The sequence below is a fragment of the Trematosphaeria pertusa genome (genome assembly GCF_010094035.1).
Source record: "Trematosphaeria pertusa strain CBS 122368 unplaced genomic scaffold BU26scaffold_2, whole genome shotgun sequence".
NCBI lineage: Eukaryota > Fungi > Ascomycota > Dothideomycetes > Pleosporales > Trematosphaeriaceae > Trematosphaeria > Trematosphaeria pertusa.
In genome coordinates this window covers 1,240,705-1,261,681 of record NW_022987213.1, presented here as the reverse complement: position 1 = coordinate 1,261,681, position 20,977 = coordinate 1,240,705, and the positions used below count along the sequence as shown (strand labels likewise).

General features: G+C 56.6%; 8 protein-coding genes across 8 annotated transcripts; 4 read left to right on the top strand and 4 right to left on the bottom strand.

Annotated features, from left to right (window-relative positions):
• Positions 1 to 289: 289 nt before the first annotated feature.
• On the bottom strand, positions 290 to 2,769 carry BU26DRAFT_416322 (uncharacterized protein; the record flags this gene model as incomplete). Its single annotated transcript, XM_033823152.1, is given in 3 exon segments — positions 290 to 861; positions 879 to 2,228; positions 2,280 to 2,769. The coding sequence occupies 3 exon segments, from the start codon at positions 2,767 to 2,769 to the stop codon at positions 290 to 292; spliced, it is 2,412 nt and encodes an 803-aa protein (XP_033689443.1).
• Positions 2,770 to 3,403: 634 nt separating this feature from the next.
• Positions 3,404 to 4,156, bottom strand: BU26DRAFT_559125 (uncharacterized protein; the record flags this gene model as incomplete). Its single annotated transcript, XM_033832664.1, has 1 exon — positions 3,404 to 4,156. One exon carries the CDS (start codon positions 4,154 to 4,156, stop codon positions 3,404 to 3,406), a length of 753 nt encoding a protein of 250 aa, XP_033689442.1.
• A 327-nt stretch (positions 4,157 to 4,483) lies between these two features.
• Positions 4,484 to 10,488, bottom strand: BU26DRAFT_137987 (uncharacterized protein). Its single transcript, XM_033819782.1, has one exon. The coding sequence runs from the start codon at positions 10,217 to 10,219 to the stop codon at positions 4,811 to 4,813; it is 5,409 nt and encodes a 1,802-aa protein (XP_033689441.1). The 5' UTR covers positions 10,220 to 10,488; the 3' UTR covers positions 4,484 to 4,810.
• Positions 10,489 to 15,085: 4,597 nt separating this feature from the next.
• On the top strand, positions 15,086 to 15,462 carry BU26DRAFT_137985 (uncharacterized protein). The gene has a single exon (XM_033819781.1). It carries the CDS (start codon positions 15,132 to 15,134, stop codon positions 15,321 to 15,323), a length of 192 nt encoding a protein of 63 aa, XP_033689440.1. The 5' UTR covers positions 15,086 to 15,131; the 3' UTR covers positions 15,324 to 15,462.
• BU26DRAFT_137991 (syntaxin-5) lies at positions 15,363 to 16,926 on the top strand. The gene is made up of 2 exons (XM_033819783.1): positions 15,363 to 16,605; positions 16,658 to 16,926. The coding sequence occupies exons 1-2, from the start codon at positions 15,603 to 15,605 to the stop codon at positions 16,687 to 16,689; spliced, it is 1,035 nt and encodes a 344-aa protein (XP_033689439.1). The 5' UTR covers positions 15,363 to 15,602; the 3' UTR covers positions 16,690 to 16,926.
• Positions 16,927 to 17,587, top strand: BU26DRAFT_137992 (uncharacterized protein). The gene has a single exon (XM_033819784.1). It carries the CDS (start codon positions 17,164 to 17,166, stop codon positions 17,497 to 17,499), a length of 336 nt encoding a protein of 111 aa, XP_033689438.1. The 5' UTR covers positions 16,927 to 17,163; the 3' UTR covers positions 17,500 to 17,587.
• Positions 17,588 to 17,896: 309 nt separating this feature from the next.
• Positions 17,897 to 18,560, bottom strand: BU26DRAFT_137841 (uncharacterized protein). The gene has a single exon (XM_033819778.1). It carries the CDS (start codon positions 18,447 to 18,449, stop codon positions 17,943 to 17,945), a length of 507 nt encoding a protein of 168 aa, XP_033689437.1. The 5' UTR covers positions 18,450 to 18,560; the 3' UTR covers positions 17,897 to 17,942.
• Positions 18,223 to 20,414, top strand: BU26DRAFT_137851 (uncharacterized protein). Its single transcript, XM_033819779.1, has 3 exons — positions 18,223 to 19,064; positions 19,116 to 19,686; positions 19,739 to 20,414. Exons 1-3 carry the CDS (start codon positions 18,502 to 18,504, stop codon positions 20,315 to 20,317), a joined length of 1,713 nt encoding a protein of 570 aa, XP_033689436.1. The 5' UTR covers positions 18,223 to 18,501; the 3' UTR covers positions 20,318 to 20,414.
• Positions 20,415 to 20,977: the final 563 nt, after the last annotated feature.

The window sequence follows — 20,977 nt, the reverse complement described above, 5'->3', positions numbered from 1 at the left end:
CCTGTATATTTGTCTTCAAGTTCACTCATCGTGGCATCTGCTTTCTTTCGACCTTTCGAGGGGGAATAACTCATTTATGTCCACATTATATTGCCTAAATCGCTAAGCAAATCCCCGGAACAGCACATGACTTCTCGACCTATGGGTTTTCCGTTGGTGACGCCTAGATGGAGACTACCGGCCGCCCAAGCAACACTTGCTCGCTACGGAACATTCGCAAACGGCGTTTGCTCATTCAACTACTCGTCCCTCAATAAAGCCCATGTTCACGCTCCTTAGCCCGAGCACCTTAGTATCGACGTGCTCCTCCGTGTCCGCCTTGACCCGTGCCCGAACCGTAACCATAACCGCTACCCCCTCCAGGCGCATGGCTCGATCCATAACCGCTACCGTATCGGGGGCCCGTTCCAGATGGCGGATTCCAGCCAGTGTTCTGCTGAGTGCTTGTAGTGACGCCATATTTCTTTTGCAACGCATTCTGCAGCTGGCCCAACGTCTGCGACGGTTGTAGCCCGTAGCGGCCCCTACCCCCCGGCGGGTCAATGTTCTCATTAGCCCACTGGCCAGCAGTCTGGAGTATCTTATTTGCATTTTTCTTGAAGTGGAGATCCGCCACGTCTTGCCATAACTTGGGAGGGTTCTCCACCCAGTCCAGTAACGCATAGCTCGTAGTAAGTGCACGGATTGTTTGGTTGTACATTCGACTGCGGCCTTTATCTACGGGTTCGTCCGGTTCGTTATACATAGGCTCCTCGCAGAAGATCATGGCTTGAATGGATATGAGGATCTGGAGAATAGTCGATTGGCCTGGTCGCCATGGCTCTCCGAGCCAAGTGCCTAGCAGAGAGAGACAGACTGTATCTTGGTTAGTTCCTGACTGATCAAAGCTCGGATGCAAAACTTGCCTTTCCCATCAGAATGTAAGTTTGGGTTGAAAGGCATCCCCCCGGCAGCTCCTCTGAAGAAGCACTTCGGCGATCTATTGGGGAACTCAGCTGTGCAAAACAGGTCGAATTCAAAAAGTCCATTCTCGTATGGTGTTCCCGATGGACCGACGATGACAAACTTCATCATATCAAGCCTTGACTCCGCGTACTTTACGAAGATGCCTGGCGGTAAGCCTGTCTTCAGCGTGGTGATCTCAGTGATCAGGCGTTTGATGCGGCCAGGTGCCGAATGCCGAACTCCCATGGCCTCGCCAGCGAAGCGATGTGTGGCAAAAATATCAGAATCGCGCACCTCGATAATTCCGCGATCATTTGGTCCGTTCGACGATGACTTGGCGCCGGAACCACAACCACCCTTGGTATTTTTGAGGAGCCACTCCGAGAGATCTGATATTTGGCGACACAACCATAGTAAGTCTTGTCCTTCGTTGGTTTTGAACTCTTGCTCATTGCGTGCAGCATTCTTCAGCATTATATTGCTCTGAATGTTGAGGTTTCGGAGGCCGTCCGCGAGCGAGATCGTAGTTTCTTTCCCAGGCCCGTGGTCATTCCGCGCGAAGGATAAAGTCAATATGTTGACGCTGTCGGGATGGACCGGTCTCTCTTTGAACATTGTCAAATTGGCCGTGATGTGGTGAGTGCCAATTATGCGTAGGAAGTTGAGAAGGGCTTGGTACAAGTCTTTCCGCTTGCTAGCGTCGTCCAAAGAGTCGTTTCGAAGAAGCTCGGCGCAATAATTTAGGATCTTGCTGTCTAAAAGCAAGTCTGTCACTGCCTCTGGCGGATCCAAATCGAATCGAGACTCCCGGTCCAAGGATGGGAGCAGCTCTTCGAGGTACGCTAGCATGGTCTTGTGGAACTCATCAGTGACTTGCTGAGCACTCTGTGCCTTAGCTTTTCCGGGATCCTGGCGTGCCTGGAGAGACCCGCCACGACGGCCAAACGGAAAACCGAAGTGGTCTTCATCGCCGCCATAGCCAACCCCGCTATCGTAGTCTCCCAATCTAGCGAGTCGGTTGGTTCCACCATAGCCGGTTCCGCTGCTTGTATGGCTACGTCCTTTTCCAGACTTTGCCGCCTCTCGCTGCTTAGCAGTGCAGTACTGTTGGTCGAAGCCACAGAGCACAACCCAGATCATGAAAAGGCGGCCACGGCTGCAGCACCAAGAGATCTGAGTGCTCCCAACCTTGACTGACATCTGTTTTGAAGATGTCTGAGATGGGCATGCAATACAAGCGGTTGTAGAACATTTCTTGCACTTAAGCCACGAACACATCGCAACTGTCGCCAGGTTAGCCCTTCAATCTGCAAGAGGACAGTGGGGAGACTTACCCTTCCCAGTTACCCAACCCTTGAATAAGTTCTCGACGTCGTCAGCAGACTGGATGAGGTGCGTATTGCACTTGGCGCATTTTCTCGACGCCACAATATTGATGAAGTCCTTGAGCGTGCTGAGAGTCTTGGAATATGTAGTGCCAGAGTATGTAGTATTAGAGTCCTGGTGGCATGGCCTCACGGGCTCCTTACCTGCCTTCCCCCCTCCTCGAAGTGGCAGTTCAAGAGGTGAGGATGATGAGAGTTCCGCTGCGGCCCCTGCATCTGAAGCGAAGGGGTTGGGCTCCTCGGGGTAGACTTGCTCCGGGTGGTTCAACTCATCGTTGAGCTGCTTAGCAAGCGCCAGACTGGCATGGTAATCCGGATCGCGAAGCGATGAACTCGCTGTATGGGCTGGTTGGTCTGAGTTCAGCTCAGCGTCGAGCTGCCTGGCTAGACGCAGGCTAGCTTCTTCGTCATCTCCGGGTGGTCCAGAACCACCGGACATGCCGAGAAAGTCCCACAAAGTCATTATGGTAATGTTGCAAGTTAAAGTTGCGTTCTCCGAAGTCGAAGGAATGAGGCTGCAGTCGATTCAAATTTTGTTGAGAAGAGGTCTGGAAGTGCGGGAAGTAGAGCTTATATAAAGGAGGCGGAGGGCGTTGCAGCAACCACAAGGCTATCTTTACTCTTCGTGCTGACTAGCGAGGCAAAAGTGAACGCAAGGCTATGGCGGGGTAGGCGTGATCGAAGGAGTGACTTGAATGCAGCTTTCACGGTAAGAGCATAGTAGGGCAAAAGCAGAACGAATATACATTGACAGAAGGGTGCACTCGGAGCAAAGTATTCAAAGGTGTTGATGAGGCTTCAAGAACCGCCGTCCATTCAACAACGGCATCGCCGCCGCCTCACGCACTCCGCCAACCGGAGGAAGGCACGATCCGTCGACATCTCCCGCATCGGCTACACTTGCAACATATCATTCCCACACCATGTTTGAATCCCAGAATCCCAAACACACACTGCGCAAAACAGGCCATTTCACAGCATCCCCCATACATCGAAAATCGCAGGAATGCCATCTACACACACAAACGTTGCACGTAGTCTACCTCTTCTTCTACCCAACATCTCCAACACCTCTACTTAGCCACCACAACCCCACCCTTATCCTCTTCACCCTCTTCCACCTTAACCTCGCCCTTCCCATCCCCAGTACCCACCTCTCCCTCTCCATACAGCACCCGCCGCACCAACATCCCCCACCGCCTCTCCTTCCGCCACACATACCCATCCGGTTCCGGGATCCCATACAGCACCGCCTGCAGGACGCCCACAGGCTCCGCATCTGCATCCTTGTCCTCCGCGCCGACCTTCCCATACATGGCGTGGTACGTCGTGCCGGGCTTCGGCTGCAGGAACTTGGGCAGGCGGTATGGCCACGGCTGTGGCGTATGCACAACGACCGACGGCTTCTGCGCGATGGCAGCCATGGAGTCTGCTGGTCTACTCAGCGCTGGTTCCCGGCTGCGGGCGGGCGACTCGGCAACATGGACGTCCATTTCGCCCAGGATAGCAGACGTACGGAGGGTCATGGCGGGCGAGGAGAGGACGCCGCTCATGAGGAGTGGGCGGGTGGCACAGGGATCCCAGGGGCTGCGGGGCGCAGTGTCTGCGTCGTTGTGTTGTTGTGTCTGAGGTGGTCGAGTACTGGTGTAGAGAGGGAGTAGGGGAGGAGACGGCTCCCACGCGGCTGTTCGTGCGCGAGTGGTGTCGAAATTCAAGCGCTCCACCGTGAGGTCGTAGGGGAGACGTGAGTCCCAGGCGCGAGCGGAGGATGCTGGGATGGAGCGCGGAATGTGTTTGCCGATGACGGCTGTAGCTGTGCGGAACATCTTTGTGGTGAGGAAGTTTTGCGGTGGTGAATCAGTTTAGCGGGTAGTGTATCTTCGTCGACCGAGCGTACTTCAGGGGGATGTGGTGACTATCGATGGATGCATATAGAGCCCGGGAACAGTGTCCTTATATACAAAGGATGGCATTGTGCGGTACAGAAAACCAGAAATTTTGAAGGCACCTGGGCAAGACGTCGCCCGGGCGGGCTCCAGCTTGTGCGCCTTTTTACTCCACTCAAGTCTGCTTACCACAGAATCCGCTCTAAGAGACCCGGAATGTATAGCCGAGTCGTCCCCTTCCCGTGGAAAAATCCGCCGCAAAGTCGCTCAAAGTTCGACGAGAGATATGGTAGCCGAGGACGAACCACGGAAACGGAGTAGGCGGAAGCGGGACAGGACAAAACAATAATATTATTCTGAGTCACAAGAAGACGAGATGCGGAGATGACCCGAACCGATAAAGGAGGAATATAAACACTTTGATTAGGTAGTAGATTGACTAGTACACCAAAAATAATGGCAGAAAGGAAAATGGGGTATCCAGCTCCAATCAGTATACAAAAAAAATTAAAGCCGACCTGGGATATACAAGAAAATATAAAGTGGGAACTCCTTCAAAAAGAGATCAAAACGCGGGTAGATACGCAAGGTGGCCTAATCTTCGGTCCACGTTGGTACCCATTCCTGACCGGGGAACGATGTAGCGCGCATAACAGGCTCATCGTCTTCCTCAGCGGGCAGCTCAAACACCGGTCTCGTGGTACTGCCTCTTCTCTCCCAGCCCGGTCCGTTCGCCCTTCCGCTTCCTTCCGCGCTCCTAAGGCTGCCTACGCGTGCACCACCGGACACGCTCCGTTCCAGTTCCCTAGCTCTTGCACGTGCTCTTTCTCGCTCTTGTCTCTCGCGCGCCGACTCAGCGCGCTGAATCTCGGCTCGCTGCAGCCGCTCTTGTCGTTCGCGTTCTTCTTGCTCTAGGAGCTGGCGACGAAGTGCCTCGGCTCCCATGTCAGCGGATGAGCGTTGCGGTGATGCAGCCATAGAAGCAGGTTGTGGGTGCTGTAGGATACCGAAAGAGGCTTGGCGTTGACGCGGCTCTAAATGTCGGCCCCTATCCTCAGCGTCGGTGATGATGTTGGGCGGTCGTGGACGCTCTTTTTCTATTCCGTCATTCGGCATGCCAGGGCCAGAATAGGGTGGTGGCTCGTCGGCAGGCGGCTGTTGTTCATAGTCGGGCTGTTGCTCCGGCGGGGCCGGCTGATATTGCTGGACTGGATCTTGCGGCTGCTGCTGGGGCTGGGGCGGAGGCGTATGGTCGACCGGAAAGCTAGCGTGCATTGGGCTATGAGGTATCTTTGGAGGAGGCGGAGGCGGCAGAGTGTCCACAACGGGATTAACAGGACTCCTTATATTGACCGAATCTGGTGACATTGGGAGAGGATACGCTGCCGGTGTAGGGCCTTGACCAGGGTGGATAGGCAACGGCTGTAGCGGGTGAGGGGTGTGAGATTGCTGTTCTTGCTGCGGACCATTGCTGGTGGCGGATTGAGGTATGTTTTGGGCCATAGGGTAAGGTTGAGGCGAGCTTCGCGGTAGGACCTCACGGAAACCGCCGCCAGATTGAGCAGACGGCTGATTCGACTGTTGTAGATCTTGCGGCGGTTGAGGGCTGGCTGACTGCGTATGAGACGAGCGAGGCGACGGCGACCGTCCAGTCCTCTCGGCGTGCATTTGCTCCTGAGCGGCTAGCTGTTGTTCCATATACTGTCGCTGGCGAGCTCGAACAATCTCTTGCTCAGTGGCTCCATGCGGAAAATTCAAATGCCACGGCCGCTCCTGATGCGTTGCCTCGGAGATACTGCTCATCCTAGGCTTCTGCTGTCTCTGGTTCGATACAGGTGTACTATTTGGAATGCCGGGTGATGGATTCGAGATAGGCGATACTATTGAGACAGTGCTCGAGTCTGAACCGTTCCGCTGATTGGGAGGCATCTGCGTTGGGGCAGATACTTGGGGCGAAATCGGCTGCATCTGAGGGTCGGAGTACTGCCGGCCGTAGTGAGCTGGAGAAGGACGGCCAGATTGACGTGTAGGAGGTTGTTCTGAGCTTGGAGAAACATAAGCTCCAGAAACTTGTCTGTATGCCGCGGGAATTTGCGGGGTCTCGTATCGTGGCTCGGTCAACGGTGAACTGACACGACGCTGCGATGGTGGGGACGCGGCAGGGAGACCTTGTGCAGGTGATGGCGAGGATACGCTACGAATGCTAGGAGGATGTTGAGGGGCAACTTGTTGCTGTTGTTGATAATGATTCGGTTGCGCAAAGGCTGCTGGACCGCCTTGTCGGACCTCTGACTGTTTGGAGTCGGGCTTGTAATACCCGCCAGGGGGAGGAGCTTGAACTGTGCCTTCGGCTCGATGCCCGCGCTGCTCAAGTGACGGATTCGTAATAGGAAGATCTGGGCGAGAGCTTGGAGGAGGCTGTTGCATGGGTTGCCCTGCAAATTGCTGTGGCGCCTGTGGCGCCTGTGGCGCTTGGCGCGCTTGAGCAATCTGTCTTGTGTCCATGTACGCTGATCCCTCGGGGCTAAATTGCGGGCGTTGAATATGCGGATTGTGCTGAAAGGCTGGCGGAGGCTGCATATACTGTTGAGGGATGCCTTGAGGACGCATGCCTTTAGGAGGCATACCTTGAGGAGGCATACCTTGCGGCGAAGTCGGCGACATAGTCTGCTGAGGCACAACATTCTGCATGCCTGGAAATGGCCGCACAGCTCCTGGTGGCCCGTACTGCATACCGTATTGCATACCCTGTTGTGCAGGATTGAATTGCGGCTGCGGTCGCGGTTGCGGTGGCCATTCTCGACCTGTTGGCGGTTGGAAGGGCGGCGCAGTAGTATGCTTCTGGGCTTTCTGGGCTTTCTTATCTTCTTTACTTAGCTTGGATTTTGGAGACGCAGAGTGGGTCGCCGATCCGCTTCGATTGAACAGATTTCCTAGAGCAGAAAACCTTTTCTTCTTGCCAATCTCTGACACCCCAGAGGTGGATGCCCGTTGGGGCTGCGACTGCGGGGCTACGGCTGTGCCTGGAGGCGGCTGTTGTGGTGGAATTCCTTTAAATGGGGCAGGGCTCTGAGGGTATCTCAGATCAAGGCGAGAATCTGCCGCCTGCACCCTTGTGCTGTCCTGACTAATATGGGATTCTGTTCCTATGCTCTCGGGGCGAGTGGAATTGGAGGGTGAGCCGAAAGCGCTAGATCTCCTCTCCTTCTTTGTTACAACCTGTTCTGGAAGATCTCCTAGGGTTGACTGGTACGAGGCGCCCCGCCTGTCAATCCCAGGCGCGGCATTAGCATTAGGGGCGAGGCGGCTATCATTCGGAGGAGTGACCTGTGGCGCGCTTGGATGCGATTTGCTGCCACGGCCTTTGAAGACTGATGAGAGCCTTGGCCGAGATGACTTCTCCTCTTTCTTTGTCAAGTGCGCGTCCGGATGCGGGCCTGCAACTCCGGGAGCTGGATACTGATACTGACCGGCATGCAAACGTGGGTCTATTGCTTGACGTTGCATCATCTGTTGTTGAAGTTCAAACTGGTTTCTAGGGCCCGTGGGCGAGCCGATAGGTTGGCCTTGTCTGCGAGGGTCTGGGCCGTACATTTGGGCCTGAATTCGTGGATCCTGCGGATACGGCTGGCCAGGGCTCATTCCGCGCATTCGGGCCTCAACCATGAGACGTGGATCTTGCATCATCCGCGGGTCTTGCATTCTTGGGTCCGGGACGCCATTTGACTGCCGTGGCTCCTGAAGCAGCGGCCTCTGGGAAAGGCCTTGTGGGGGTGTCGGCTGCGGTGGCGGGGAAGCGTTGCTCGGAGGGGGTGGAGACACATTACTGTGCGGTGGCGTCCTGACATCGCGGCGCTGGCTGGCGGCAGGTGAGACGCTCTGGCTTGCGGGATGTCCAACTTGAGAAGACTGCTGCTGAAGGATTCCATTCTGCTTTTGCATATGCTGCGTCTCTGATGCGCCGTTGGATTGAGCTTTGCTGAGAGATGTTCCAAGAAAGCGGTCTGGAGTCGGCGGGACGGGCGGGATGCGCTCCTCTGCTGTCGCTGTGCCTGGTCGATTGATCTGGTCTTGGGGTCTGCCGTGAGCATCTCTAGGACCGGATACAAAGCTCATGGGCCGTTCATCGCTGTACCTCGTTGGCTCCTCTTCGGCTGCCTTTGACGCCTCCTGCGCTTTAGGCGCATTCGCCGCAGATGTTTGCGAAGCGTTCATGGTCTCGGCTGGCTGAGGAGTCGCAACGCGCAACGGCTGGCCGCTCTCGTCTCGCACGTCCTTGACAATGCCGTTGTGGTCAGCATAGAGGTCAAAGTCGTCATTGCTGCTCGCGCCGGTTTTCTCCCGTTCCGCAGCGTTGGATTCCTCCTCTATCTGCGCAGGGAGTGGCGAGGTCTTGGCAGGGGATACCTGGCGCTGGCGGTTGGCGCTCGATGGCCGCGACCTCGCGGCGTGACTGGATGTAGGAGAGATGGATACGCCGTCGGCCGAAACCATGGACGATATCTTGGAGAGGAGCGATTCCGAGCGCCTGTGAATGCCCGGCTTTCCCAAGTCGGGCTTCGGAAATTGCGGGTCCTCCTGGTGAGCAGGCTCGGGCCGCGTCAGATGCGGCTGGGCCGGGGAGTTGGAAATGGATATAACCACTGGCTTCTGCTCAGATCCCATCGCTCGTCCAGTGCTTGCTTCCGGCGCGACCGGGCTGGGCATGTGCGGCACGGGCGGGATGGCGGCGGCGTCGTGCTTATCGCCGAGCTGGCTCCCGTCCGAATGCGACGGCGCGGCGACGCTGTCCTGCTCCCATGACTCACAAGAGGAGTGCGACGGCACGTACTGGACTGCGTGGACGACCTGATATGGAGATGCGGACAGGCGCTGCTGGGGGCTGGCTAGTGGTGGCGCAGGGCCGGCCTCGGCTGCATGCGGGGTTAGCGCGTCAGGCTGCTCCGACTCTGCGCGGCCATCGGATGGCTCCGCGTCTTCGACCGCCGGTTCGCGCGTCTGCCTTGCCGTCTCTGCGCTCGCCGCCCTCGAATTGTCTCTTGTTGGCGTCGCTTCCTCGTCGCCGTCCGCGCGCGACGATATGGGCGACACGTCGCCGCCGATGAGCTCTGTCTCGTACGCCGGTCGCGTATCGCGGTGGCTCGGCGCCGTCTCGCCAACAGGCGTCTGGGGGCCGTCTTCTGGGCTGCCAAGGGCGAGCGGGACTGGTGCGAACATGGGACTCACATCGCCCATCCAAAGTCGAGGTTTTTGCAGAGTGTCTTGTTCGGGTTGCAGGAGCCTGCCGTCTTCGTTTTCGCTCCCGTCTCCGTCTAAGCGATCTGCCCCCACGGCTGACACTACTGGCGAGATCTCTCCAGGTTCAGGCCCGCTAGCTGCCATGGGAGGCGAAACGTCGGAAATTTGGCCAACGTCTTCTGGGAAGCATCTGGGCGGGACAGAATCGTGGTTCAGCAGTGGAGGGCGGTCATCGTCATCATCTTCCATTTTCTGAGCACGGAGAGTTTTCGCCGAAAACGCCCCTTCGTCCTCATCTCCATCTTCGGCCTGTTCTGCTCGTGCCTCTTGGTGGCTGGCCTCTGCATCTCGGCGCTCGTTGCTCTCTTTGGCTCTGGGTGCCTCCTTGGGAACAGGCGAGCCCCGAAGTCTCGACGTCTCAGCAGCCGGAGGCGTGGAGTGCCTAATGACGCTCTGGAGAAGCCTGTGAGTTGCGCTTTCTTGGCTTGTCCTGCCGCTCTGCATGCCTCCCATGCCCTCTGGTATTGGGGGTACGGGCGGCACATCGTCCTCTCTGTCCTGAGGGAGCAGCGAGAATGCACTCTTCGCGGGCGAAGGTAGTACGCCGAGTCTCTCGCCTGCCTGCAATCCCTTTTCTGGTGCCGTAGGCGAATGCAAATCAGGAATAACACTCCAGGCATCCGGGGCATGGTACGAGTGCGGGCGACTGCCTTGAGAGCGCGGCGTCTCGCGCGGTGGCGTCGGTTTGGGAGTGCCAAAGTCCATGTGAGCGTTTGTGGGAAGAACGATGCTACTGGGTCTCGATCTGGAACGACTCGCACGGTGGAAAGGGTTCGAGAAGCGGCGCCTCTTTCTTTCCTCCTTAGGGCTGTCCGTGTCCGTTGACCTTCTGCTAACTTTCTCTGGCGTTGTAACGAATTCGGGCTCCTCTGAAGCCTCTCGGGAAGAGGGCGCTGACTCGGATAGCGACGCCTACATCACAATCAACACTTGTACCATAAGCGAGAAGGCAAGAGAGACCATGGAATTAACATTTACATAATTATGGAAAGATCTTCATGGCCCTATATAACATAAGAAGAGATGAGTGCATCATAAAAGGCTATAGGGCCGACATCTTGGGTTTTGGAGGAGTTACGAAAATGACGCCTCAAGGAACTAGGAAACAGCCGAACCATAGGTCTCTCCAGAAATCCAACGACCGGTCGTAGTCCATTGGCCTGTAGGAAGAAGGAAGGTCGTGAAAAGCATTCTCGGATCGCGTCGTGAAGAAATAAGGGGAAAGGGAACGGATATAAAAGAGATCATTTATCTACCTTGTCCCCTTTGAAGCGGCTTTTGCCCTTGGAAAACAAGCCTTTCGCGCCTGTCATTCCTTTGCCACCTAGCACACCGGCGGTGTGCAAGAGATCCTTGCCTCTGGATTGCACATGATGACTGGCACTCCTCCCGGGTCCTCCGGGGCTCGAACCAGGTCGTGCTGGACCCACAGTTGGAGTTGTGGGAGCCTGCGAAGAGGCCGCGTTTTGGTCAGCCTGATGGCTGCTTGAGCCATGATGCTTTCCAAAGAACGAGAGCGAGCCCGTAGGCCTATGACGGGACGTCCCAGAAGATGCAAGGATCGGTTGCGATGGGAACGACTGCGTGGCAAGATCCGGATTCGCGGTTATCGCAGAAGAAACCCAGTCACCAAGCCCATGGTCAGCGTGAGCCCAGTATTCGCGCGTCTTGTTGTAGGTTGCTATTCGCTCCGACGGCGACTTCATTGTCACTATGTCGCGGAATCCGAGAGGTTTATCTGAAGTGGGCGACATTGGGACTGACTCTTGGACAGCCGCAGTAGTAGGACTCGGTTCAGGAGCGGTTTCTGCGGCGCTTAGGGCTTCCGAAGCCTTTTGCTCTTGCGTCGCCGCCGGTCCCTCTCCACTCGAGCGTGGCGGCTGAGAAGCAGGTGATACTTCTCTGCTAAGACGAGGAGGCATGTCTACAGCTTCTGGGTTGAGATCAGTGTTAACAACATGGAGTCCCGACGCAGGTGAAGTCTCCCCGACCATTTCAGACCGTATGGGACTCGCCACGGGCTTCGCGGACTCTGGGGGAGGAGTGGGCGCTCGCGCAGGGAGATCCGAATTGCTAAGCGGTTCTGGCTTCTTGATGGCGACGCTATGAGCAGGGCCAAAATAGGGATCCGGAATGCCCTGGAACGACGGCTCGCGCTGTTCCTTTGCAGCCTCTTCCACAGCGGGCGAAGGTAGCTTTTCCTCCTGTTGTATGTTCCTTGGGGCTTGAGCTGCGGCACCTTCTGGCAATATGGGCTGAGAGCCTTGGTCTTCTTCCCAGCTGAACCGCGTAAATATAGATGGCTTAGTAAAATTCGAAGGCTGCTGCGCCGTTGACTTTGCCGCTATAGAGGGCTGCTCAGTGCTAGAGTGAGCTTGGTCCGGAATATTACGACCTAGATCATGCGAGGGGCGAGGGGACGTGCGATCTCCATCTGCCCAGTAGCTATCATATTCGCTTGGGAATATGGAACTCTCGCGGTTGACAGGTGCGCCACTCGGTAGAAGCGAAGCGGTGTTAGGTTCTGCCGCTGGGGTTACCGACGTCCTCAGAGGGCTGAGACTGGCGACAATTTCCTTGCGCAGTCTGTCGCTTTCTTGATCATCAACGGATGGGTCGGTGCTCAGCTGCGGGAGAATCGTTGGCCGCTCAACAGGCGAACGCGGAACAGAGGATGAGTGTGGCTCTGGACTCTTCTCTTTGAGCGGTGGGGGAGGCGGTAGCTCCTCGGATTCCGGAGTGTCTTTTGCGGGTGGTGTCGGGGGAATCGTAGATACTGATGATTCCTGGCGGTCTAGCTGCAGAGGGCGAGGTAGCGTATCTCTATGCTGGTGATCTCGCGCTCTTTCCTCTCCTTCCTCTTGTTGATGCGGTGTATCACGCGCCACAGAAGCTTGAATAGCTTCCCCGACAGCAGCTCCCGCTGCTTTCAGTGCGGCTAGCGTGTCAGAGGCCAGTGTCGATGACTCATTTGCCGAGACCGGGTGTTTAGCGGTAGTCGGTGTTAGGTCGACCTCCTCAAGTGGCGATGCCGCCGCTTTGTTACTCCCGAAATCTTCCCCTTGGGCGGGCGGTGTGGCAGCCGTAGTAGCATAAGATTCCCACTGGCCTGGAAGCTTCGGTCTGAAGCTGATTTCTCGTTCCGCGGCGGGGCGCGCGGTCGAGGCCTCTTTGGTCGGGCTGCCAGTCTTCTTCGGTGATGACGGACGGGAATTGTCCTGGCTCCTTTCCCAGGACTGCACACTGTTTCTCGACACATTCGATTGGGTAGAACCACGGCGAGGCTGCGAGACTTCGCCGAATTTGCCGGCTAGCTCTTGAACACGACCCTTGCTTGGAGACTCTGATCGGGATCTTGAAACCGCGTCGGCAACTGGAGACGCTGCGTTATGAGACTCCAGGAAAGCTGTTTGCGAATCTTTCTCCGCAGCGCTAAGCTCTGGCGCGGCGTTGTCCGGGCTCGTTCTCATCGCGGTTGCAATGTCTGCCTCGCGGGTGGCATAGGTGGGGGAAGGGCCGTCCAGTCCACCTTCCATGGCGTCGGGCGACGTTGGGTTGAGCGTAGACAGCTGAGCAGATTCTGGCTCCGCGACGGGTTTCTGAGGCTCAATTGCTGGAGATCGCGCTGGGCTCTCGCCAGGACTTGGAGTAGCGAGACCGCTACGGGGTGGGGATGTGCTAGAGACGTTGCGCGAGTGGCTTGGTGATGGTTTTCTTGGGATTTGATGTGAGCCACTAAGCATGGCCGCGGAAGTTGGCCGGGAGACGGGTGTGCTCGTTTCACTTGCTTCCTCAGCAATCACGGGTGTACTACCATCACCCCCCGCCTGATTCCGAGCCTTCAGCGCGGATGTAGCCGAGCTGGGAACGCGGCTCATGATCGGACTAATGCCAGAGGTACTTGCAGTATTGCTCCTTGAAACTGTAGAGTCGGACTTGGATATAGGAGTAGGGGGCATAGAGCGCTGGTCATCGCTGCGAGTGAACGCTTGATCCACGACGGAGCGGAAGCCCTGATCATCCGGCGGTGATACGACAGGAGTATAAGTAGCGGGGGCGGCCTGTGGTCGCGAGCCACTAGACCAGAAGTCGTTGTCAAAGGCGGAGATGCCCTCAATCTGGGGAAGCGATGGCTGTTGCGAGGGTTGAGAAGCATTCACCTGCGCCGGTGCATTGCCCTTGCCCTGCTCTTGCGCCCCTATATCTAGGTCGGGAAGGTACTCGCTCTTCCTTTCGGCAACAGTCTCCAGAGGCTGTAGCGACCTGCCCGCCTCAGCGCTCCTTCCCAGGCTGTCCGAGCTGGCCCTCTCCTGCAGACCCTGAGGCGGACCCGCATCCTCGCGCGGCCTAGACAAGGAATCCAAGCTTGGACGAGAGGAGTCCAGCGATGCGCGCTCCCTCTGACGCTCCTCCTCGACGCGCCTGTATATGTCTGCAGGTCGGATGAACGGCAGTGCTTTTGCGGGATTGCTCGGCGCGCGATCTCGGGGAGACAAGGCAGCGGGCGACTCTACCTGGCCAATGCTGCTCTTTCGGGGAGGAAATTGCGTTGCTGGCGAGCCCGTCCCGCTTCCGGGAGCCGGGGACATTCTTGTCTGGAGCGGAGTAGGCATCGCGGACGGACTGAAGTCTCGTCGATGCTGCGGCGTATCGCTGATGTCTGACTCTGCACCACTCGCCTGTCTGTGCGCAGGATATGCAGGACCCGGTGGCTGTTGCGGATAGTCCTGGGGAGGAGGCGCCATCGATGCGGAGAATGCACGATGCTCGTCGCCCGCCTCGAAAGAGTTCCTACGCGCAACTTGAGGAGGTCCTTGTCGCTGCGGGTCTGTGAAGCTGCGTGATGGCTGCTCGAATTGTTGGCCGTATCCTCGCGGCCCTTGAGGCATCGCGGGCTGTGGCGGAGGGGCCTGCTCTGTACCGTACTCGTCATATTCATCATACTCTCCCCAGTCGTCGCCATCGTATGCATTCTTCTTAGCCTCGACCCATTTCTTCGTCTTCATGCGATTCACGTTGGTCTTGAAGGATACGGGTTGGCCGGGGGCAGGCAAGGCGTTTTGGGGTGGGCGGTCGCTGGGACATGTCAGTATTGCCAACGCAGAGGCAAGAAAGGGGCGCGACGTACAGCGGCGACCTGGCCGACTCATGAGTGAATCTATATGGACCAGACATGGTGCCTGCCGTGTTCACAGGTTACCGATAGCTGCTGTTACCAACCATGACCTATTTGAACCCCCGGGAATCAAACCAGGAGGTCTTGTGAGGAAGGGTGGCGCCGAAAAGCCGCGTAGGATAGCCACAAGGTCGCTGTGAATGAGGAGCGATCGAAGCTGCGGCAACAGACGATAATAATAGCGTAGAACGAGGGATGGGGTAATGGCGAACGGTGCTCAGGTGTCGAGGTGGAGTTCAAGGCTGAGCGATGGGGTTGCAAATGCCCGAGCCACTTCCCGTAGAGCCGCCCTGTCGGCTCTTTCAAGTCAGGGAGTAGCACGTTACCAATACGCGCGAGATTGAGTGACGGGAAAATAGGACTGGGAGTCCTGTGAAGGAAGGAGGAGCGCAGGCCGTTGTGCAATTCCCTTTGCTGGCGCGCTGCCAACATAGTCTCCGCATGGGCGAGCCGACGCGGCTCACCAGCCACCTTCGCCTTCGCCACCCGTCCGACGAACCACGTACCGCTTCATCCGTCACGGTGAGGGCTATTTTAATCTCTCAACTCCACGTTGGCCTCTCCGCGAAATCACGCGATTCACCCAGGCACGCCCATATGGGCGCATATTCACGCCTACTGTCGACCACATAAAAGACCGGATTAGGTTTCTCTCAAAGCCGAGACAGCGGCCCTCAAAGCGGACCGACTCCTGTGACGACGCAACGACCCGCAAACGCCGTCTCTGCGTGCGAACTACAGTCGGAACGTCTACGAAGATCTTGTACAGTCCGCTCGAACCCACATAATACACTAGGGATCCAACAGCCGCCACCGAATCGCACCTGACCGACGAACCCTCTCCGCGTATAGCGGTGATCGCACCGCGCTCTCCTCCCTCGCTCGCAATCGCAACCGAGTCCCGCATCCGCCATGGCTGTATCTATACAGGATCGCACGGATGAATTCCGATCGATCCTTGCCCAGGCACAACGGCGACAGGCGCAGTCGAAGACGGGTGCCCAGCGCCAGTCGCTCCTTTCAGCGCAGCAGAAGGCCGAGGCAAATGGCACCTCACCCCACCGCCAACGATCAGAGTTCGCACGGAAGGCGGCAGAAGTAGGGCGCGGTATTGCAGGCACAATGGCGAAGCTGGAGCGCCTGTCACAGCTGGCGCGGCGGAAGACTCTGTTCGACGACCGGCCTGTTGAGATCGACGAACTCACCTATGTCATAAAGCAAGATATGGCACAACTGTCTGGGCAGATTCAAGCACTTCAGACGATAACTGCGAAAGAACACCCCAAGGCGAAGCCGGGCGTTGATCAGGAGGGCGAGCATAATCACCAGGTGGTCGTGCTGTTGAAGGACAAACTGCAGAACGTAGGCGGCAGCTTCAAGGATGTGCTAGAAGTCCGGACGAAGAACATGCAGGCATCACGGTCACGGCAAGAGCAGTTCCTATCATCCGCAGCCTCGCACTCACAAACGAACCTCGACCCCAGCAGAACAGATTCGCCCCTCTACCAGACTCCGCAGAGGGGAAGATCGCCAGGAGGTTTCAAGAACACAAATGCCGCTCAGCAGGATCTGCTTTCGCTGGACCCTTCAGGATCGTCGGCCCTTACACGTGGTGGAGCTCAATCAGATACCCAGTTATTGCTCATGGAGGAAGCACAGCCGCAGAATTCTTATATCCAGCAACGGGGACAGGCGATCGAATCCATCGAAAGCACCATCACTGAATTGGGAAGCATATTCTCGCAGCTTTCACAGATGGTAATGGAGCAGGGCGAGCAGATCCAGCGCATCGATGCCAACACCGAGGACGTCGTGGACAACGTTGAGGGCGCACAGCGTGAATTGATGAAGTACTGGAGCCGGGTGCAAGGCAACCGGTGGCTTGTCGCCAAAATGTTTGGCGTTTTGATGATATGTACGTCTACCCAACCTCCCCTTCTCCAAGAGGTTCCACTAACAAGATGCAGTTTTCCTCCTCTGGGTGCTTATTGCCGGATAGACTCTCATCCATGTCATTTCCGCGAAGCATCGGCATTGGTCAAAGGCGTTCGTAGACAAGGACGTGTTGACCCAGTTCGGCCTGGATCCATTTTCTAGTTGTTCGAAGCTCAATAGAAGGGAGGCTTCGTTGCATGCAGCCCACAGTTCATTTCATTTGTGTTGTACTACTACCTCCTTTCTTCTGCATGTATTGATGGCACGATGACAGAGCGCCGAGCCGAGCCGATTAGCACTTTAATAGACTTTGACTTGTTCATTTCATTTTGGCGATGGCGTGATGCTGGCTCGTCGTTATGTTCCGGCTGCATACGCTAGGTATGGTAGAAGTAGAACGAAAAGACAAAGGCGGACATCAACCTGTCGAACGCGGTGAGGACGAATAGGCGAGCTCATCTGCATGTCTTGGCTGCATTGCATGCATGTACAACATGTTATCGTTCGCTAAACCATGGAACCCGAGGAATAGGTGCAGATGCTATTCACTCCAAGTATAATCTCCATTTCTTTCTCCCTGTCGAACCCGGATGCTAATCGCTATCCCTCTACCGAGCATGTGTACAAGCCTCTCAGACACTCCGGGCTGTGCGTCGTTATACGGAGAATTTCTGTATTGAATGTCTCTGTCGGAAGCCGATCCCAGGCCTCTGCAGTGTTACCAACGGCCCCCTCCTTGCATCCCTATTCGACTCACGGTGAGGCTGGAATGAGGTGTCTTCCTTTCGAAGACACTGTGCTCAAAGCAACGAAGGTACCTAGGTTCTCCATCAAGCGACCGGACAATCATTATCCGAGAGTTCGACATGATTGACCAGGCATCCTCTCAAGCAAGACCAAACGGGCTTCGTGGCCCTCCTGAGATTTTCGACGTTGGCCCCGGATTAAAGTAAAAGCGCACCACTGCAGAAGGCGAACCCGACCGGCCAGGATCTTGGTATGACTGCATGACCTCACGCTCATTTCCGACGACCATCTGTATTTCCAGAGATGAGCAGCCTGACTACTGAAACTGCAAATCAGCGACGACGGTTTTGTTTTGTGCACCCGCGGCGCTGGGCTCTGCTTCGTCATGCCGGACATCCACGGACGACTTGCATGCCAGGGCGAGCGCGGAGGCTAGAAAGGGACCATGTCATAAGCAGCGTAGCGTAGCGTAGCAGAGCGGTGAGCGGTGAGCGATCCTATCAGGGCCGGGTATGCAGACTGGTGCGGACTCGGCGAGCGGGCGACTGATATCAGATCACGAGAACTGCCCTATCGACCGGTGGGCGGGCGCGGGACCTTGGGCGGTCGGCGGATGCTGCACGGGCACGCTGGAGGGCAGGCGGCCGCTGAGTACTGCGGCAGGCGCGCCCGGCGACGAGCATTACTGAAGTCAACGCTCCGCAATGCCAGATTGTTTGGTTTCGTTTTGAGCGGCGAAATGAGAAAGCGCCCAGGCGCCAAAATGGAGGTCATGGCCGCGGCTGCGCATGAGCCGGATTGCGGCGCCTGGGAGTTTCGGCGGCGGTGGCCAGCGGCTGGCTGCTGGCGCTGGCGGCTGCCGTGGTGGGGAACTCTCAAGCTTTCTGTCCCGCTCTTCGTGTTGTCACTTCCCATCTGGGCTTTCCTCACCGCAACCCTGAAAACACCTGACCTCTCCCCCCATTCCGGCCTGAGCAAGCGTCTGCTCTGCGCTCCAATCTCCTCTGCACCGGAGACTGCACAGTGCAGCCACTCGCCAGGACCCCAAATCGCAATCGCCATTGCCCGCTGCCGCATGCTCTCTTAGGCGGACTCTTGACATCACCATTCTTATGAGCGCTCTGGCGCAATGCTCGAACCCGGAGGCGACTACCTCGCCGAGCTCACCACTGCGCCCATATTCGACGATGCCATCTACCTCTCCGAGGCGCTCCTCCTCCCGGTGAACGAGAACGAGGACGAGTTGGACACAAAACTTGCCCTCCTCGCGCGCGAGTCTGGCATCGAGGAACCGTACCGCTACCTCTGCCCCGATGTCCCCGACCTCTCGACTGCCATGTCTACCATGACCGTCTCCAGTGTGAATAGGAGCTCTATGTCTGTACATTCCCGGGAGACCCAGTCGACAGGCTTCACATCGCACCCTTCGCGCACCTCCAGGGACATTCCCTCCACCGACCAATCGCCCGTCCAGCGAACCGCTCCACCGCTCACAAGAGCCTCTCTGTCACTAGACCAGTACGACTCCGTCATGGACCGCTTCCGCCCCAGTGTGCGACACAGGCATTCGTCCTCTGCCTTCTCGGCCCCAAACTCGGTCTTCTCCAATTCCTCTTCAGCTCGGAAGTCCACTGTGCGGAAGCATAGGCGAGGCTCGGGTCTCTTCTCCAGGTTCAGGAAAGACTCTTCAAGGTGCGTGCGCTGACGATGCACATGAAACAATTTTCTCACTGCTTTTTCTAGCGCCTGCCGTTCTCGGGCACACCACGGTCCTCACGTCAAGCCACAGAGCCCAAAGCTCGAATGCGGCCACTCGCTTTCCGAATACGCGATTCGAGTCCACATACAGGAAGCTATGGGCAGCAAAGAGCATGTAGCACCCGCCTGTTGCGGACACCCTTTGCCGCGCGAGGTGCTGGCGATGGTGCTGACTGGAGAAGAGGTGGACTTTGTAACTGCTATTAGTGGACTATCGCCTGATTTGAGGTCTCTGCGGGACTCTGGCTACAGCGAGGACGGCGTGTCGTCCATCGATCTCCCTCAGGCCGCGGATGCTCGCTCAGCCCCAACTGAATTTTCAGTAACAGTCCCCAACACACCCAACCGAGAAACGAGTCAAGCGGATGAGACAAGCCTCAACCTTGCCCTCGCCAATGAGGCATTCAAGACCCTAAAGGTGGAGCAAAGGGAACAGTTTCGGCGGGTGGCAACGTTCGAGTCAAACCAACGAAAAGCTTTATCGGCATACCATCAGTGGTCGCTAAGGAGCCTTGCGACTCAATTAGAAAGTACCAAAGCCGGCAAGACAAAACAGGTAGGTCTCTTCCGACGACATCACCTCACATCAGCTTGCTTACGCTTTGCAGCATGGTCTAGCGCTCGAGAGGTTAGACGAGTTTCAAATAGTCGCGGAACACGACCTTCGCAAGGCCCATGCGCAGGAAATCCAGAATGTTGCCACCGCTCTGAAGTACATGGAGGCTTACTGTTCTGGGGCAAACCCAGATCCTGCGCACAAAGTCACCGAAGAGGACCGCAAAAAGCTAGAACGGCAACGGATGATGCAAACGAAGTTGCCCGCCAAGCATGAAAGTGCTATCAATGTGCTCAGAGCAAAGCAAGAAAGGGATACCAAGATTAAGCTGCAGAAACAGCAGACAGAGCTCCAGCAGCTTGACGCAGAGTACGAGAAGGAGAAGCGAGCAGAGGAGCTACAGTATGTGAAGGATTCAAGTCGCTTGGATGCGCTCATTCAATCGAGGAGAAGGAGGGCAATCCACCGATGGGACCTCAAATTCGAGATCTGGCGACGAGACTGGGAGAACCAGCATGGGACCACACTCAACGGACGACTACCGCACGAGGACTGGCCCGAGACTACGGACATGGAGGCACCCATTACTTGCTCCAGCTCTCTGGCTCTCTACACTCAGGTCATAGTCTGAGTCGTCATCGGATCGGACCGGATCGCTGTTTGGGATATTGCGCCGACAGCAATTCGTATCGGCATTTTCATTCTAGCATACACTTATCGAAACCCCACCTCGCGAGCGTCGGTTTTCATTTTACAGCTCAATCAGCACAAGATACCGCATTTTCACTACAGCGTTGCATAGCGCGGCGTTTCGGGCCGAGCACATGACATTCAGCATCCCCTCACATCAGTTTCTTTTCTATGCAACATTTCAGCGCCGACCCTGTACGGCGGTTTCGGTCGACTTTACTGCTTTCTACATATATACCCCACTGAGCGTCCCGGCGCGGTTTCCTTTTCCCCACGGTTCTGGCGGCAGGAGTCGAATTATAGAGAGGCGGTGAGCGGGTCGTTGAATACGACGCGACAGGCCTTAGGCAGGGAGGCTGAGAGGAGTCTCAGGCTTAGGAGAGATGGGATGTATCGGGGCTAGAGCCTAGTATCGCAATTCTAATGGCGAAATTATATCATGTAGTGTCAAGCTTGCTTCCTCTCTCTGCCAACGGCTAGATCCATCTTACTATGTAAGTTTCTCCCCAGCAGCGGTTCGTGCCCTTCCATGATTCTCTTCTACGATCTTTTCCATACGCAAGCTTTTGATGGTCGTCTTTAGAGCGTGGCCGAGTTCGGC